Raw genomic sequence first — 17,444 nt, forward strand, 5'->3', positions numbered from 1 at the left:
AAGAGTTCAAGGAGTCTAATCATTGGGTGCCTCAACTCCAAAGTTACAGGACCAGTTGCCTGATACAATGGGACATATGGGATTGCATCACAGTTTAGACCTTTTTTGGGAACATGAGGAGGACCTACACCACATTAGTCAGGTGGTTGTAACATTGTCGCTGATTAATACATATCTTTGTACTCAGTTGTGCCATAAACAGTGGACATTTGTCATACCTACCTCTAGTATTACAGTATATTGGGTGAAGGGCTTTAAACCACTTGACACAGCTTCTGTAGATAAGCCTGTGTAGTGAATGGCAGGCTCTGCTTCACTGGATGACTCCATGGAGGATAACACAAACCTATGTGTGACAACAACAGTAATAAGTATTTCTTTTTGTCTGTATTTCTTCATTGCTCACAATCACTCAACATCTTTCAGTTAAAACTAGTGCTGGAACATCACAGAGGCCTACAGGATAAGATGCATACCACGTAAACTGTACGGTCACTGGTTCAAAATAAAGACAGTGATTTAAAGCTATGGAAGCAGGCTGCTGGTGCAAATCACATCCCAGTTTCTCCTACCACATTTGTGACAGCTGAAAATGGTTTGTGCATTTAAAGACTCATATGTTTCTTTTCCATCCTAAGCGGTATGCCTCTAAGTCTTTAACCACACCTCCCTCTTTTCCCTTTTTACTTACCTCTCCACTGGGCCTGTATCATTTCGTGGTGTGCTCCAGTTAAAGCTAGCACTAGTTGGACCTGGTCTTCCCACAAGATTTAAATGGAGCTGGTCTGCTTCAGGTGGTGCACCTAAAGTTCGATATGAAGCTGATGCACTTGTTGTCGCACCAGCTACATTAGCTGTTAGAAGCCAGTAAGAGTAGTTGGTGAAGGGAGACAGACTAATGTCTTCAAAAGATTCAGGGCCTTAAAATGGAAAGAACAAAGGAATAGGTAGGAAATTAATTTAGGGAGTAGAAAGACCAGAGAATATTTACATGTGTGTGATACGCTGTGTCGATACATACTAAAAGGATAGCGACTTTGGACAGTATGCACTGACTGTCCATCCCTAATGAGTGTGTAGTTGAGTATGTGAGAGTTTGGGGAGTCCGGTGGATGCCAAGAAAGACGAATAGATGAGTAACTGAGTGCATCACCTACTGGTGCAGGCTGCTGGGAGGGTGCTGCCCAGAAAGAGACAAAAACAAGTATATAAATAAACACACAAAATACAAATTAAAACTTAGAAAAAGTACTATGTTAACTTTCACACTGATGTACTGAGGATTACTGGCTGATTACTGGCATGTTGGTGCTCTGATGTGTGTGTTTATTAACACGTAAAACAGACCTTTAGTGCAGCCAAAGTGGTTCCCAGGATCGAAATGACTTGCCCCAAGTTGACATAAATCACATTTATCTCCAGTTACCAACAGCTTACATGCACAGATCCCTGTGTCCGGATGGCACGAACCATTGATGCTCCCCACTGGATCACATGCACAAGGATGGCATCTGTTTATTAAAAAGAGAAGAAAAACAAAGAAATCTCACTTTCTTTTATAACTAAAAAGATATGGTTCACAGTAACATGCAAAGACAAAAAAAATCAATACACAACATAACCACTGGCATAAAAAACCTCTTGATCATTAAAATGATTTTAAGTGACATAATAAAATTCACACTCTGTAGTTTGATAACTGCACAGTAGGAAAAAAAATGTAATTTTGTTAATACTATTGACCGGGTGTGTTTCTGTATTGGGGTGGGGTACAAAAGAAAGCAAAGTGCATTGTTAAATCTAGCTGCAAAAGTTTGCTCAAAGACAACTGGGCATGTGTGAGAATGAAAGGTGGTGGATCTTTTCCCTAACACTGTGAGCGAGACTCTCACTGCCATCTAGCCCACCCACCACCTTATATAGTAGCTGTGAAGCTAACTTTGCCAAAAAAGCTGCATTTCTCCTCAAGTTGTCGAAGTGTGAGCGCTTGTGACTATATGTGTGTGTGTGTGTGTCTGGCGGTGCATGTGTCTGGGTCAGCAGTGTGGTGTTACCCTCACAGGGGATGGGAAGTGGGTGATCATCCGGCCAGCTACCTCACACCTCAGACCGTGCGCGCGCGCGCGTGCACACACACACACACACACACACACACACACGCACACACACACACACGCACACACACACACACGCACACACACACACACTTACAATAGTCTGCTTGCAGGAGGATTTTATGCACACATACATGCACAGCGCTCCAGCAGAGTAAAACTGTACAAACCATGTTACTGTCACACACATACAGACATTATCCATGTGTGCTTTTTTTTTTTATTCTACAGCATATTGTACTCATATGTTCTCAGTTGCTCTCCCTCTGTTGACCCCCCCCCAAAACTACACACACACGCATGCACGCACGCACGCACGCACGCACGCACGCACGCACGCACACAACACTGCACCTTCTTTATTGCTGTGTGAAAAGCCACAGCTTCATAACGAGCCGCAAATTTGTCCTGTCAACTGGTGCTCCCACAAACACACACGGAGGCACAAATACACACACATACAAATGCCATAGTGACTCGACCTTCACTCCATTCCCAAGGAGAAAGAAAACACCAACATCACACCCAGTCTTTCTTTTTTCATCAGCCTTCAAAGTACCGGATGTGTGCGTTACTGAGAGAGAGAGGATTTAAGAGTACCGGCATATAACATATATCATTCAACCAGATTTTTAACACAGTAAGGTGTTTGTGTAAAAAATAAATAACAGAATAGCAAAAAGAAGTACAATTTATTTAATTTTTGACAAAATGTTCCAGCAACATGCACAATGTCATTGAGACATTTGTTTACTTTTATGCAACCAGTCTCAAACATGAGACAGGTACATAGGCAGTACCAAAAAAATTTATGGTACCAAATATCTTCGCATCACCATGAGATTCTGCATTTACATATAGTACTTTGCAAAAACCTTGAGCTATACCTAATTTTTTAGTCATTTCTTTAAAGGGGCCTGATTTTTTTGACCATTTAAATTTTTTTCTAGTGCTTTTCAGCAATAGGTTTGCAAACTTTCTGGAGATTTTCCTCTGGATTGTTTCAGTAGAATGTTTTGCAGTTTGTTAAGCCACTATATACTGACCTATGAATCAATAATAAGTTATAAGTTATATTTAACGTTATAACGCCAATTCCATTTTTTTCCACAGTTTTTCAGGGACCAATTTTCAGCAAAAAAGTTGTGTATACAGGTTACACGGCAAGTTCAGACCCTGGAAATTCTGAATTTCGTTTTTTGTTTTGGGTTTTTTGCAACCCCGTGTAACTGCCTTAAATTAGGAAAGAGGTACAACAGTGAGTGTCTGCAGCCATCTGTGAAACACAGTGGAAGCTCTGTGATGCTGTGGAGCTACATTTCAGTCTGGGGTGTTGTGGATATTAATAAAGTGGATGGAATTACAAACACAAAAAAATACGGTCAGATTCTGAAACCACGTGGATTCATTTTTGAGCATGATGATGATCCTTTTGCCCCCCCTGAGCCTGGACTTACTCAACAGCTGGAATCAACATTATTCAAGTAGTGTGCCATAATCCTGACAGAGAATGGAACAAAAGGTAGTGAACATCTAAACAAGAGTTTTGGATTGTTCTTTAAGAATCAAGGGGAACTATTTCTGAAGACTACTTCAAAAAAAAAAAAAAATCCAAGAAGTCTTGCTTAAGAGCATCCATATTTAAACACATGTAAAAATACATGTGTTACTTGATATTTATCAAGTGGAGAGACCAGCAGAAGATTAACGAGTAATAACTCATGACTTGGCTAGTCTTTTTTTTCTCTACAAGTGTGATACGGAAAAAAAACAAACAACCAGCAACCAAACAACACCAGTTTAAATGATAATTCTGGATTTTGTTCATTAATACCGTTTGCAAAATCTGTCTGAGCATCTCTGATTTTCTTTTCGCATCGCTGATATTACCCACTCAACTCACATCACCAACCCTGCTTTTCTCTCTTATGTTTTATTAGTCAAGTAATTTCTTCCATGTGATTTTCTTTTCAAGTGTCCTTGCAAAGTAAACTCTATTACTGTTGCTTTTCCTCCCTCCATCGTCCGATCCCTCTCTACTGTGAGGAGATCTCAGCCACAGCCTGATCTCATCCTTTAATGTTTTAACACTGGAGAATACAGCAATCAGGCAAGGTCAGCTAACACACACACAAACACATACATACTGGATCACTAGTCAAACAGTTTGCGCACCATCTATCTGCTGTGACACCCTGTCGAGAGGAACGGATGTGCATGTGCGTACCACCATCACATGGAGGTTAAGTGTAAAGTAACATTTGTGTATAAGTGTTTGAGGTGTGTGTGTGTGTGTGTGTGTGTGTGTGTGTGTGTGTGTGTGTGTGTGTGTGTGTGTGTGTGTGTGTGTGTGTGTGTGTGTGTGTGCGTGCAAGACAGCCCGCAGGTAGAGACATGAGCGGTAAAGGTCAAAGCAGCTCTTAACTCATGTAAGTCATATGTCTGCCTAGCAATCTGTAAACTGTCTTCACAGACACTGCATCTGCTGTTGTGTTTGAATTTGTGCATGAGATGTGTGTGTTTATACAAGTGGTGCAATTAATAGAAACAAACTTATACTTACGTGCCCAGACCAGGGTTGAATCCAAAAAACATCTCACGACACTGGTCACAACGTCGGCCTCCCACTGAGGGATGGGCACACACACACTGTCCAGTCTGGCTTTCACAACTGCGATGCAAAGCTCCAATGGGGTGGCAGTCACATTCCAAACATGTATCCTGATCCGGAGAAAAGTAGTAGCCTGCGAAAAGATAAGTATAACATAAAGTAATGAGCATGCAATTAATTATACACTGCAGTCTTTTGATATGAGTCTGACAGCTCAAGGGTCATTTCCTTAATAAGAATAATAAACAAAACTGAGAATAAGAAACTTCATTTATCCTAAAAGTTTGTTGAGACTTACAGCAGTCAAGATATAACTCATTGATACAATAACTAAAAGACCAAAATAGATAAAGGTAAAAAAATTATACTAAAAAAGGAAACGTATTTAAACACAACGAAGTGGAACAAAGCGTGAAATACATGCAGTGGACCAGTGTGTCTATTACACGCTTTCCTGTGATATCTGTGCAGGCTTACCTGTTGTTCCTAGAATATTTAAAAGGCAGAGCCTTAAGTTTTCAGGCCCCTCTTCAATGGAACCAGCTTCCAGTTCTCTCTACTTTTAAGATCAGGCTTAAAACTTTCATTTTTGCTAAAGCATATAGTTAGAGCTGGATCAGATGACCCTGAATCCTCCCTTAGTTATGTTGCAATAGGTGTAGGCTGCTGGGGGATTCCCATGATTCACTGAGTATTTCTTCTTCAGTCACCCTTCTCACTTACTATGTGTTAATAGACCTCTCTGCATTGAATCATACTTGTTATTAATCTCTGGCTCCACAGCATGCCTTTTATCCCGTCTTCCTTCTCTCTTCCCAACCTGTCGTTGAAGATGGCCCCGCCCCTCCCTGAGCCTGGTTCTGCCGGAGGTTTCTTCCTGTTAAAAGGGAGTTTTTCCTTCCCACAGTTACCATAGTGCTTGCTCATAAGGCGTCATATGATTGTTAGTTTTCTTTCAGTATGTATTATTGTAGGGTCTACCTTAAAATATAAAGCACCTTGAGGTGACTGTTGTTGTGATTTTTGTGCTGTATAAATAAAATTGAATTGAATTGAATATTGGGTTGAAATATGATACAATGTAGAGGTTAAATCTAAAATGAATGCAGTTATTGTGGTATGAGATGGCAAAGATTTTCTGGATTTGTCCTATTGGCGGTGTAATTGAACGCATCCCTGTTGATATTATTTTTCAAACATTTCATATTCCTCATGATGATTGCCTTAACAGCTCCTGTGCTGGAACCCCAGTCGGTCCCTAGGCGGTATAATAGTCCATGGACTCAGCTATTGATCAGCTATTCAGCTACTGCTGCCACAAATGTAATGTAAACAGAAATGTAAAAAAATATTTAGCTTCTTTATTCTTTGCTTAATTTTCTTTTTACTTTTTTGAAAATCCACATGATAATGCTTGATGTTTTATAAAACATCATCAACATTTGTCATTCTAAGACTAGGATCTGCTATTGGAAGATTTAACTTCAAGCATTCATGTTATATTGCATCGAAAATAATTAATCCAGACCTTTATCGCCTTTTATTTGTTTCCCAAAAGTTTTTTGATAGAGAGATACTCCGGTGAGAAACAGAAACAGACAATGGTAGAAACCCTGTAAGAGCACAATTGTCTGTTGCATATGCCAAACAATGTCAACTGTGATTCATTTTTTTTCAGAACTACACTAATGACATCAAAATTTCATTGATTTTGAGCACAACTGCTATCATTTTGAAATAACCACTTGGTGCCACTGCTAATAACTAAACTGAGCCACCGTTTGTCATTTATTTGTAATAATATTTAACACAAAACCAATAACTGTGTCTGAGGTTGCATTAAGCACTAAGGTTCCAAATCACAAATCAATTCAGTTTATTTTTCTCAAGGCCGGCCAGATGATAAACAAATTAGATATTCTATTTAGCCACTTGGGCAAGAAATACTGAATGGCTGCCATGAGTTGGCAGTTAAGGAAATTAAAACAGTCAGCTTGCAGGAATGGAAGCGGAAATGCATTGAAATATCAGCATGATCAGACATTATAGCACAATTATACATCTGTTTCCTTATACCCACAAAGAATGTGACAGCTTCTATCTTTATGTCTACTTTATTATCTATTTATTCATTATTTTTACACATTTTAATCAACACATCAATTCCCAACTTGTCATTGTAAAATGATATGAAGGCTCTTCTTCTTCACTGACACTATACGTAAACTGCAACCTCTTGTCCTGCAACACTAACCCAAACAGGTGCACAACTGAAGGATGCTTTTTCCTTCATTTTATTCGCTGTGATGCTTATGGTTGATTCCTGGCAGAGAGTGGCTGAAAAACGCAAAAGCTTTAGACCGGAAACACCCATCCCCCCTTTTCAAAATTCAGAGTCATTTTATTGGTGAACTTTTATGCTACAGTTATTTGTGAAAGTTTCTTATCATTTTTTCATCCCTTCTTTTGAACTCACCAGGTCGGCAGCTACTGCAGTCCTTTCCATAGCGTGTTGGGATACAAACACATTGACCTGTGGCACTGTCGCAGACTGACCCGCTGACTGTTCCTTTAGGGTGACACATACAGGGTACACAGCCGTGGGACAAGCCCTCTAATAGGACACAAAACAAAATCAGTAGGGCTGAATGAATTTGCACTTTTTAAATAATTTGTTAACAATTTTGTTTCATTTGAGTGTTTTATTATTGAGTGAAAAATAAATGTGTAACTAATCATGGATTTAAGTTGCAGTTTGGGGTTCTCTTACTCTCAATGTCTAAAGTCTGGTTATAGTAGTTGTGAGCACAGTTGGTGCACTGCACTCCCTCTACTCCCTCCTTGCATGGGCACTGTCCGGTCTGCATATCACACACACCCCCTGAAACCGTTCCACTGATGTCACACACACACGGCAGACAGCCCAGAGAGTTTCGCTGCTCCAGGGTGTGAAAATTATGACGGCAAGAATCACAGCGACGGCCTTCAACATGTTCCTGAAGAAAGAAAGATGGAACAAATGTGGAAAGAAAAGATTTCATACTAAACTTGTAACTTAAAGTATCAGGATTGGACAAAAAATTTGCCAGGAGCCAAGGATTAAACCGGTCTGTCTGACTACACACACACACACACACACACACACACACACACACACACACACACACACACACACACACACACACACACACACACACACACACACACTAGCAATAATGCATTATTTTCCTTTTTGTGCTTCTATCATTTAATCTATATTAGTATTATATTAATAATCAGAAGATCAAAGCAGAACATTTTACAACAGAAAATACTGAATTTTAACTCCAATTTGTGCTTTATTTCCATTTTTATGGAAGTCAGTGTCTAAAACATTGTAAAAATGTCATACATGCCTTACACACACACTGCCCTGTGTAAGGATCACAGTCTGTCCCGGGTACTGTCCCCTCCTGTGAGCAGTCGCAGGGGGCACAAGATCCTTCCAGGTTCAAACCAAACAGGCCTCTACCGCATGAGTCACATCGCAGGCCACCGACTCCAGGTTTGCACTCACACTGGCCCCCCTCAGGTTCACAGAATGGACTGAGGGAACCCAGAGGGTCACAGTCACATGGCATGCAGCCGTCTGGGTGGGAAAGGTTCCAATAACCAAACTCACAGCGGTCACATGAAAGGCCTGCGATGAAAACAGGAGTGAGAAAGGGAGATAAAGAAAGAAAAATGGGAAACAAGAAAAAAAATTGATGATCGCTTGTTCACCAACTAGCAGTTAGCACTCCTCTGTTTGCAGACCTTTGTATGAGAGAGTAAGTGTATGTGTCTGTCTAAGCGAGAGAGAGCAAGAGAAATGGTGGGTGAGTGTATAAAACTGCCATCATTAGGGCCAGGCCCTCTACATATGATGGATCACTTACCTAAGGCCAAACACTTAATTTTACTGAGCAGAAAATAAATAAATTAAGCAACTACAAGAAAAGAATGAAGGGGGGAAAAATAGGAAATGGAAGGATGGATATGAAAAATAATTTTAAAAATATGATCTTTTGTAAAACAGGAAAAGTTGAGTTATCTTTAAAGGCCAAAAAGAGCTATAGAGTAACATATGCAAAATTAACATTTCAGTTTAGTTATTAGTCTCAATTAACTTTCAACTTGATTAGGTCAGCATTTCATTACACCATTATTAAATATTACTCCTTTCACTCTTTTGCAGTTTATTACTGCATATAATAATTACAAATACTAGTAAACACAAAGTCCATACATTTGCATGTTTTTATAGAAAAAACAATCTTAGGCTATACGACTAGTTAAACTATGCAGTGTGTGCATGCAGGGCTTATTTGAATACGCCATACGTATTCCATGACAGGCAATCTGTCCCTAAATGGATGCTCGGGGGCAAAGCAGTCACCATAGCCGTTTATAAGGGAGCGGGTGTTCATATGTGGGTGGGTATGAAAGTGTGTGCGCACACACACATTAATAATAACATACCTGTACATCTGTGTTAATGTGTGTGCGTGTGTGGGGCCTATTCTGTGTGGGGTAGACACTTGGCATTTCCCCTGGTCTGCCCATTTTAATGATTTTATAGATATGAATATATCTCTCTCCATATATCATATTTTACAGTAGTGAAATGAAGATATGTGTCAGTGTGTGTAGAGTACAAATGTCCAACTGAGTGTATTAGCAGGTAAATATGCAGGCTGGCAGACTGATGGTTAGAAACCTAACAATGATTTGATATATTGTACTCAAGGTAGATTTCCCCCCAAAAATGATATAATTTATAACGAATCATACACTTATAACAAAAACATCACTTACAAAGTGTTCTCTTTTAGAGCAGTGACCTGACCAACTCACCATTTACGAATCATATTTTCGCAATTAGACTTTTGATAAACAAACAGAAAAAAGGGGGGCAAAAAGAGATCAATAAAAGGGACCGAAAAGTGAGAACATTAGAGAACAGCCTGTGTTAGAAGATATTAGATCAGAACAGAAAGGATGTAATTTTGTTCTGAGGTGTCCACGTGTGCATATGTGTGTGTGTGTTGTTCGGGACATGGCCAGCCCTTTTATCAGTAGCCAGCTGGTTAACAGGCTCATGCATCACCATTTCAAACACTATTATGTACACACTGCACTCTGGCACCTTGTTATGAGTGTGCATGTGTTTCTGCATGTGTGTATCTGAGTCTCCGTGCACACATTTCAATTCCGTCCTTCTGAAGCTTGCCTGCCATTGCTCTACTCAAAGTATCAGCTTGGCGATAATAAATTGCCATAATCAAATCTCATTTCTGAAAAATACCTGTGGGAGCAACCAAACAAACAAGGACAGAAAAAAAACCTAAATGGGTCTTGTAAGAAGGAGTGTGAAAAATACAAGGGGCTGCAGCAGTTTGTTTTAATCAACTTGGCATTGAATTAGAGATTTAAATACCAGCTTAGTCCTTGATGGGTTGCGTGTGTACACACACACACACACACACACACACACACACACACACACACACACACACACACACACACACACACACACACACACACACAAAGAAACTCTTACAATTTACAATACATAGCTAAGCAAAGACAAAAGTGCATGAACACATTCATACATTTTTTTTAAACATACACATAAACACAAACAAACACACACTTATACACATGCCCGCACTCACACACGCAATGTGGACCCTTGATAGCAAGGCTTAGCAATAACCACGATGCGTTGAGTTGAGGAGCGTTGGCCGGTTTTGCATTTCATATGAGCCTGGTCTTCAAAGACACACAGGGGAGAGAGTGAAACCATTTATCACAAAGAGAAGCACGACGGCTGGAAGCACCGCCAGCAGAAAAGCCTGTTTATTTTGGCTGCCACAACAGTTTGGGATATGAGTGTGTGTGTGTGTGTGTGTTCATCAGTGTGCATGTTTTTCATCTGGACCCAGTATCCCCACTTTTTTTGCTTTTGCGTACACCTCAATGAGCACTCCTATGTACGCTGCTACTGGACAATTAAATAACCATTGGATTAACAAAAACTCAAAAAGTTATTAACAAAAAGTTATTAAGGAGATTTTGTGAAAAAAAATTTTTTTTTTTAGCCGATGTGATTTGCTGTTGTGTTAACATACCAAGGTCAAACGATAGCTGATCTTACCCTTTTCAGCGTATTATCTTAACTCAGCATTCAACTTCAATGCTTGACTTTCAGGAAAAGGATCTAGGAATCTAGGAAGATGCCTAAAAAACTCATGTTTTACACCTACATATAAAGAGTGCTGTTGAAAGAAGCAGCTCCAACAGTCTCCTTTGACAGATGCACACACAAACAACTTTAAACGCAAGATTTTGATTTCTTTCAAAAACAAGACCTTCACCATTTACACCTGTAAAAACTAAGCTTTCTTCAGTGGTTTGAGATCTTTTTACCTGTGACATGGGGTTTACAATGGCACTGTCCTGTGTAACGGTTGCAGCTGGAAACTGCCCCTGTAGAGGTTCTCATGACACCCATGCCATTGCAGTTACAGGAACTGCAACCATTTGGATTTGAGGCTGTGAGACCAAACCAACCAGGCAAACAGTCTGCACACTGACGGCCTGTTACTGCAGCTTTACAGTGACACTGACCTCCTATCTGAAAGTGACAAACGGAGAAAGAGGGAAAGATTTTAATCATAGATTAACGTGGTAAAGCGGTATTTTACTTTCTTCTTCTTTTCTAATTTTTCTAATAAAAATGTGAATATAAAATAATAAAATGTAAGTATTCTGAGATTATAAACGTGAAAGTTACGCATTTCAAAACAGAGTCAAAGAACCATATCTCTTCACTTTGCACAGACGGATCATGGTTGAAGTGAATTTGTCCATTGCGTTGTATTTGCTGACGCTTAAAAGGTATCACCAATAGCATGCTATTTCCTTAACAGCAATCATAATAGGTGTTGCAATGTTTATTGTAAAATTACTACTTCAAAGAGTGTATTTATAATTACAATAGTCTTAATATACACATCCTGTATTGATTATTAAGATCGTTCTATATTGAATGTAATGGTGTCTACCTGCACACAGTCCATTCTGCCGTTGACCGTTCCAGCAGTGTAACAGTCACAAGGCTGGCACACATCAACTGAAGTGGGATCACAGTCCTCGAGCCTGAAAAACCCACTTATACACTGCTCACAGTTCTTACCTGATAGGAAACATGGAGAAACAAGGCGATAAAGGGTGAAAAAAAGTCAATAGATAGAAATCACACAGAGCACAAAAGAGATACCTCTGCTGAAAATGTCCAGTTTAACCATAATTGTTTAAATGGTAAGATGCTTTTTAGCCTGACGAAAAAATATAACTACTGCATGATTGAATTTACACATAGGAGGGATTTGAGGCTATAAGTCCGAACCAAAAGGGATAAGAACGATTAAATTTACCAGTGTCTTTACGTTTATTAGTATCTATAAGGACAAAAACAAAGTGGAATTTAAGACAGCCCATGCAAATTAGTAAAATGCATCGACATGAAGAAAACACAGTGAAATGACCTCAGTAAACAAATTCCAGATGACTTCTCAGTATTAATCAATAGTTTTAGGTATTGAATACAACATTAATTTCCTTTTATTTATTATTTATTTATTTTTCAAGAGAATAAAGCAGAGTATGCTTTAGGTTATCACTGGAGTCATCTGATTATACAACTCTAATGTAACAAAAGACACGAGAGTTAGATTGTTTTACTGTTACAACAAATTGTGGGTTACTCATTTACACTCGCCTTAGCTCTGCTCAGATTAGGCTATGTAATTAAACAACATCAACATAATGCACTTGAAGGGTGTTTCTACAATCTTTTCCTCACTTTTTAAATCTACTATGGGCATGGGAAAGTCATTTTCCCAAGGGGCCACGTTAGAAACTGGGACTCATGGAGGACCACACCAATAATCTTATAAAGAGATGTAAAGAGATAATTATTGAGAAGAACTGAGTTCAACTTATTGCAGTGGCCCTTCACAACACTCATAGTGTCTTATCTCATCTTTTGGTAAAATTAACTGGGTTTTCAATATCTGCATTTGTAAATGTTTCATTGATTCGTTTATATTGGAGAGAAGACTGGGAGAAAGACCTGTGGTAGACATGCACCAAACAGCATTGGGGTGGATTCAAACCTAGGCCTCTGCATTAGCCATATAGCATATAATTTGCCTTTGCTAAATCTGTACCTGTGGTGTTGTGCATGCAGTTGTCGCAGACACCTCCTCCTCCTCGATAATGCTCATCTGGATGGTCATCAGCTAAGGCATCATAATGACAGGAGAGGGCGTGGCTGTGACACTGACAAGGTCGGCAGTTCATAGGTTGGAGCTGATCACCTGACCTGAATGGCTTGTCATTGTAGAGTGGTGCACAGCTTTCGCACTGTGAAAAACAATTACATTGCGTAAATATATATGGATGTACATTTTTTATTTGTGTACGGTGACATACTTTAAACTGTACATATAAGTAATATAATACATTTAATATCATACCCATGTAAAAAAATTATTTATTAACAGAAACTTAAAACCTACACAGCTGTCATAGCGTGAAAATACAAAATACATAAAACAAACTAAAACAAAACAAAACTGTACAGAAAAATCATCCCAGAAAAAGTGAAATGTTTGCTTTTATAAAACAAAGAGTGATATCAGGATGGTAAAAACTGGAGAAATAAATGAGCAAGTGGAGAAAATGTAAAAAAAACTGTAAAATCGAAGGCCCACTGAAATTTTTAATCTAACGAGAGAAGAATAATACACATAATGGCACATAATACTGATGTATTCTCTGCTATATTAGAAATAAAAACACTACATTCAACCACACACACACACGCAGAGAGCATAGGGAAATCACTGCTACTAATGAGGAATGACTTGTAACTGCCAGCGCTCTCTCAGAGTCCCACTTTCATGTCAAAATAAACATACCAAGGTGTGTGTGGTTGTATGTGTGTGTGTGTGTGTGTGTGTGTGTGTGTGTGTGTGTGTGTGTGTGTGTGTGTGTGTGTGAGATAAAAAATGCATTTTTTTGTAGCAGAGTGCAGCAGAGGCGAGAAGCAGCAAGTACAAGCCCTTTGATTTTGTTCAGCAGTCAGTACAAATTATAGTGGACAAGGGGGGCTTCAAATGGTGGGATTAAAAATGTATTAAAAAACACAGGAGTTCCTCCCATGTGTGACACATGCAGACCTGCACTGGTCCTATTATGTATGACACACAGAGGAGGAGGGAAGCCAGGGGAAGCGAGAGGGAGGGGGAGAGAGTAGATCAAAATGGGGAAAGAGGTTCCTATTTCGTGCTGCATGCGAGAGAACGGAGTACAAGTAAAAAGGAACCGAAAAACTGATGGAAACAGAAGAGGAAGCAAAGGCCAGAAATAATCCATAAGCAGGGGACAATGTGGGGCACAAAAGGAGACAAAAAACAAAAAGCAATGGATACATGAATAAAATTAATGCCAGCATAATTACAACATGCACAAGGTCCGCACAAGGATCCACTTATCAAAAAAGTGCTTTGTAGTTCTGCTGTGGTCTGCACCCTTGCAGTTTGGTATTTTTATATTTAGTCATTACATTTTTAGATTACATCTAACAATTAAAACAAATAAATGTTTGCAGTCAGCATCAAGAGGACTGCTGACTGCTTGATTGGCTGATTATTAGCACAACTTAGTGAAACAGCAAGAAAATTCTCTTGAAATGCGATGTATGCATTCAAGCATCAACACAGAAACAACAAGAGACAAAAAGAAACAAGTCTACAAAGACACACACAGAGACACAACTACACACAGGCAGGGGCACGTCTTGGGACACATAATTCCACAGGAGCACTGAGCTGTTTGCATGTTCCTGTTTGTTCTGTCACTCTGCCTGCTCATCTGTCTGCCATGCTGTTTGGCCTGAGGTCTATCTGATGTCTTACCTACAATAAGTTCCCTCCTGTACGTCTGTCCATGCTTTTTTTTCCTCTTTCTGCCCATCTGTCTGTGCTTTTCTGCCGGTCTATCAGCATCTCTATGCCCCAAACCGTTTCACATATCAAAGGTACTTTTCTTTCTGCACTCCAAATAGAAAAACCTCACTACATCTCACTCTTCGTCTTATCCGCTGGGGATAAGTCCAAGAGCGGGAGTTTTCCACTCTTCTATCACTCTTTCATTCCTCTTTTTGCCTCCTCTAGCTCTGTGTCTCCTCTATCTTCCCACACTTCCTTCCTTCATTTCCCCTCTATCTGAAAAACAAATCACTCTGTACATCTCTCCCTGCTTCCCACCTCTCCGATTCCTCTCTCCCTTCCCCCTGTCTCTACTGTCCCCCAACTGCTTGTTCTCATAGCCACAGTGAGTATGTGAGCAGGAAATATTACCATACCAAATGAAAGGGGGAGTTTTTCTTTCTTCTCTTTTCTTTTCATTCAACATTGCGTTACCTTCTCTCTCTCCCTGCCTGCTAATTAGTTGAGGGACTGGTGTTTGGCAGTTAAAAGAAGAGCGCAAACGCTCATTCTCTTCCTCATACAAAAGGTTTTGATGGCGCTCCATCATCTGCACACAGTACTCACAGCAAAAAAAAGAACAGCACATAAGTAAAACTGAGTTTAAGTTCCTTTAATTCTATTTGCTTTAATCTTCTGCACATAGTCGCTGCACTGTGAACCCAAAACAACAGAAAAAAGTTATTTACTAAGCTAATTTTTGAGTTTGGCATTTGTCAGTGACTCTTTAATGTCACTGTTTTTCTTTTTCAACAGTTTCATGACAGAACATTTATTCTTAATGCAAAAAGAAAAAACAGAGTTAAGCTAAGGGGTGCGCGTGTGTGAGTATGAATGAATGTGTGTGTTTTGGACTGTGAAGCCAAGGAGAGGATAACATCTTATTTTCACTCTTGAATGTTTGGACAAAACCTGCTGAGTGAGGAGACTACTCTAATGGATGTGTGGACATTTAGATGGCCTGTCATAGGCAACTGTGTATGTTTGTGTATGTGTGTGTGTGTGTGTGTGTGTGTGTGTGTGTGTGTGTGTGTGTGTGTGTAGGCTAGTGTGTGTCTATATGTGTATGTGTAAAGCTGCTGGGACAACTCATCTTATCCTAAATGCCATGACCAATTTCACGCTCTCACTGGAAAGGTCGTGGCACTGGCTTGTGTATGTGTGAGCAAATTTGTGTGTACATATCCACGTTGTGTGTATCTAAAGTTAACCCAGTTAACCCCTGTGCAGGTGAAAATCTGCTGCTGAGGCACACTTGAGCCACAGAGATCCTGGACAATGCCACTTAATGTCACTAGCCATCAATATCTCTCAGACACATGGATAGAAACAGAAAAACATGTTCAATGTCCAATTCAGAGGGCACATATTATATATAAATACAAAACAATTGTACAGTTTCCAGGATGGCAACTTCTATTCTAATCACAGTTTTTCTACTACAAAAATTATGTTTGAGCATATCCTGCAACAGAACAATCTAGGTCGCAGGTTGATGATTGATTTCGTAATAATTTCATCACATCTATAGCTGTATGGCTTGAGAAAAGAGAAGAGCGCTGAGCTGTTAACCGATCACCACATAGGGATACATAGTTGGACCAGTGGCAGTGTAAGATGTCAATTGGCTTGGTATAGACAAATATATTATAGAGCATCTGGCAAAAAGCCTGATCCAAGACATCTTCAACATCCATCCAAAAAAGCAGAATTTCAACATCACACTGAGGGATGTTTTGGGGCTGTTCTAGTTGATGTGCCACTGCAATATTTTGTGGAAGTTTGGGACAGTGCTTAGATTCATTAGGATCAATTTTCATCTTGGGCATGAAACACTGCTCCAATGGATATTCAAGGGAAGAACATATGTACCTGTGTTTTGTGGACTTGGAAAACGTTTTTGACCTCATTTCTTGGGGTCTTATGTGAGGAGTGCTTAGGAAGAATTGGGTACTGGGCCCATTGCAATGGGGATATTTCAGTTCCTGTATATGTTCCGTAAGAAACTGGTTTGCGTCGCTGGACTCATTTCCAGTGGGTCTTGGACTCTGCCAGGGATGCTCCTATCCACTAAGTTATTACTTTTTATGGACAGAGTTTCTAGGTGCAGTGAAGAGGTGGACAGTGTCCAGTTTGGTTGCCTTAGGATCTTGTTTCTGCTTTTTGCAGATGATGTGTGTGTGTGTGTTTTTTAGATTCATCAATTGACATCTTGCACCTTTCATTGGGGCAATTTGCAGCTGAGTGTGAAATGGATAGGATGAGAATTAGCAGTTTCAAGTCTGAGGCCACAGTTCTCGGTCACAAAAGAGTAGAGTGTCCAATCTTGGTTTGGAATGAGAAGCTGCCCCAAGTGGAAGTATCTCTGAACTTTGTTCACAAGTGAGGATAGAAAGGAGCAGATACTGAGACAGAGAGGTGCAGAACCTGCAGTAATGCAGAAGGTCTTGATGGGTGGGCACAGGGAGGTCTAGGCGTCTCAACTCAGATTGCTGCCTCCAAATAAAATGGATAGATGCAAGGATGGATGAACTACTACTCTGCACTGTGATCACCTTTTACCAGGTCCTAACTGTATTCAAAAAATATGTAGAGGGGGGTAAAAACTAATTGTTAAAGAACATTTTCTTTAACTCTTCC

At 39.7% G+C, this 17,444-nt stretch overlaps 1 protein-coding gene across 1 annotated transcript in view; it reads right to left on the reverse strand.

The window, feature by feature from the left end:
* ush2a (Usher syndrome 2A (autosomal recessive, mild)) overlaps positions 1–17,444 on the reverse strand; it is a 222,513-nt gene that overhangs the window by 153,160 nt on the left and 51,909 nt on the right. The window contains exons 13-23 of the mRNA XM_026171366.2: positions 12,981–13,176; positions 11,814–11,944; positions 11,176–11,383; positions 8,121–8,404; positions 7,496–7,721; positions 7,202–7,339; positions 4,678–4,858; positions 1,348–1,511; positions 1,022–1,180; positions 692–920; positions 223–346 (exon numbers count right to left, since the gene is read on the reverse strand). Coding sequence (XP_026027151.2) covers positions 223–346; positions 692–920; positions 1,022–1,180; positions 1,348–1,511; positions 4,678–4,858; positions 7,202–7,339; positions 7,496–7,721; positions 8,121–8,404; positions 11,176–11,383; positions 11,814–11,944; positions 12,981–13,176 — 2,040 coding nt within the window. The remainder of the gene's footprint in view (positions 1–222; positions 347–691; positions 921–1,021; positions 1,181–1,347; positions 1,512–4,677; positions 4,859–7,201; positions 7,340–7,495; positions 7,722–8,120; positions 8,405–11,175; positions 11,384–11,813; positions 11,945–12,980; positions 13,177–17,444) is intronic.

This window comes from Astatotilapia calliptera, chromosome 1 (genome assembly GCF_964374335.1).
Source record: "Astatotilapia calliptera chromosome 1, fAstCal68.1, whole genome shotgun sequence".
In the NCBI taxonomy this organism is placed as follows: Eukaryota; Metazoa; Chordata; class Actinopteri; order Cichliformes; family Cichlidae; genus Astatotilapia; species Astatotilapia calliptera.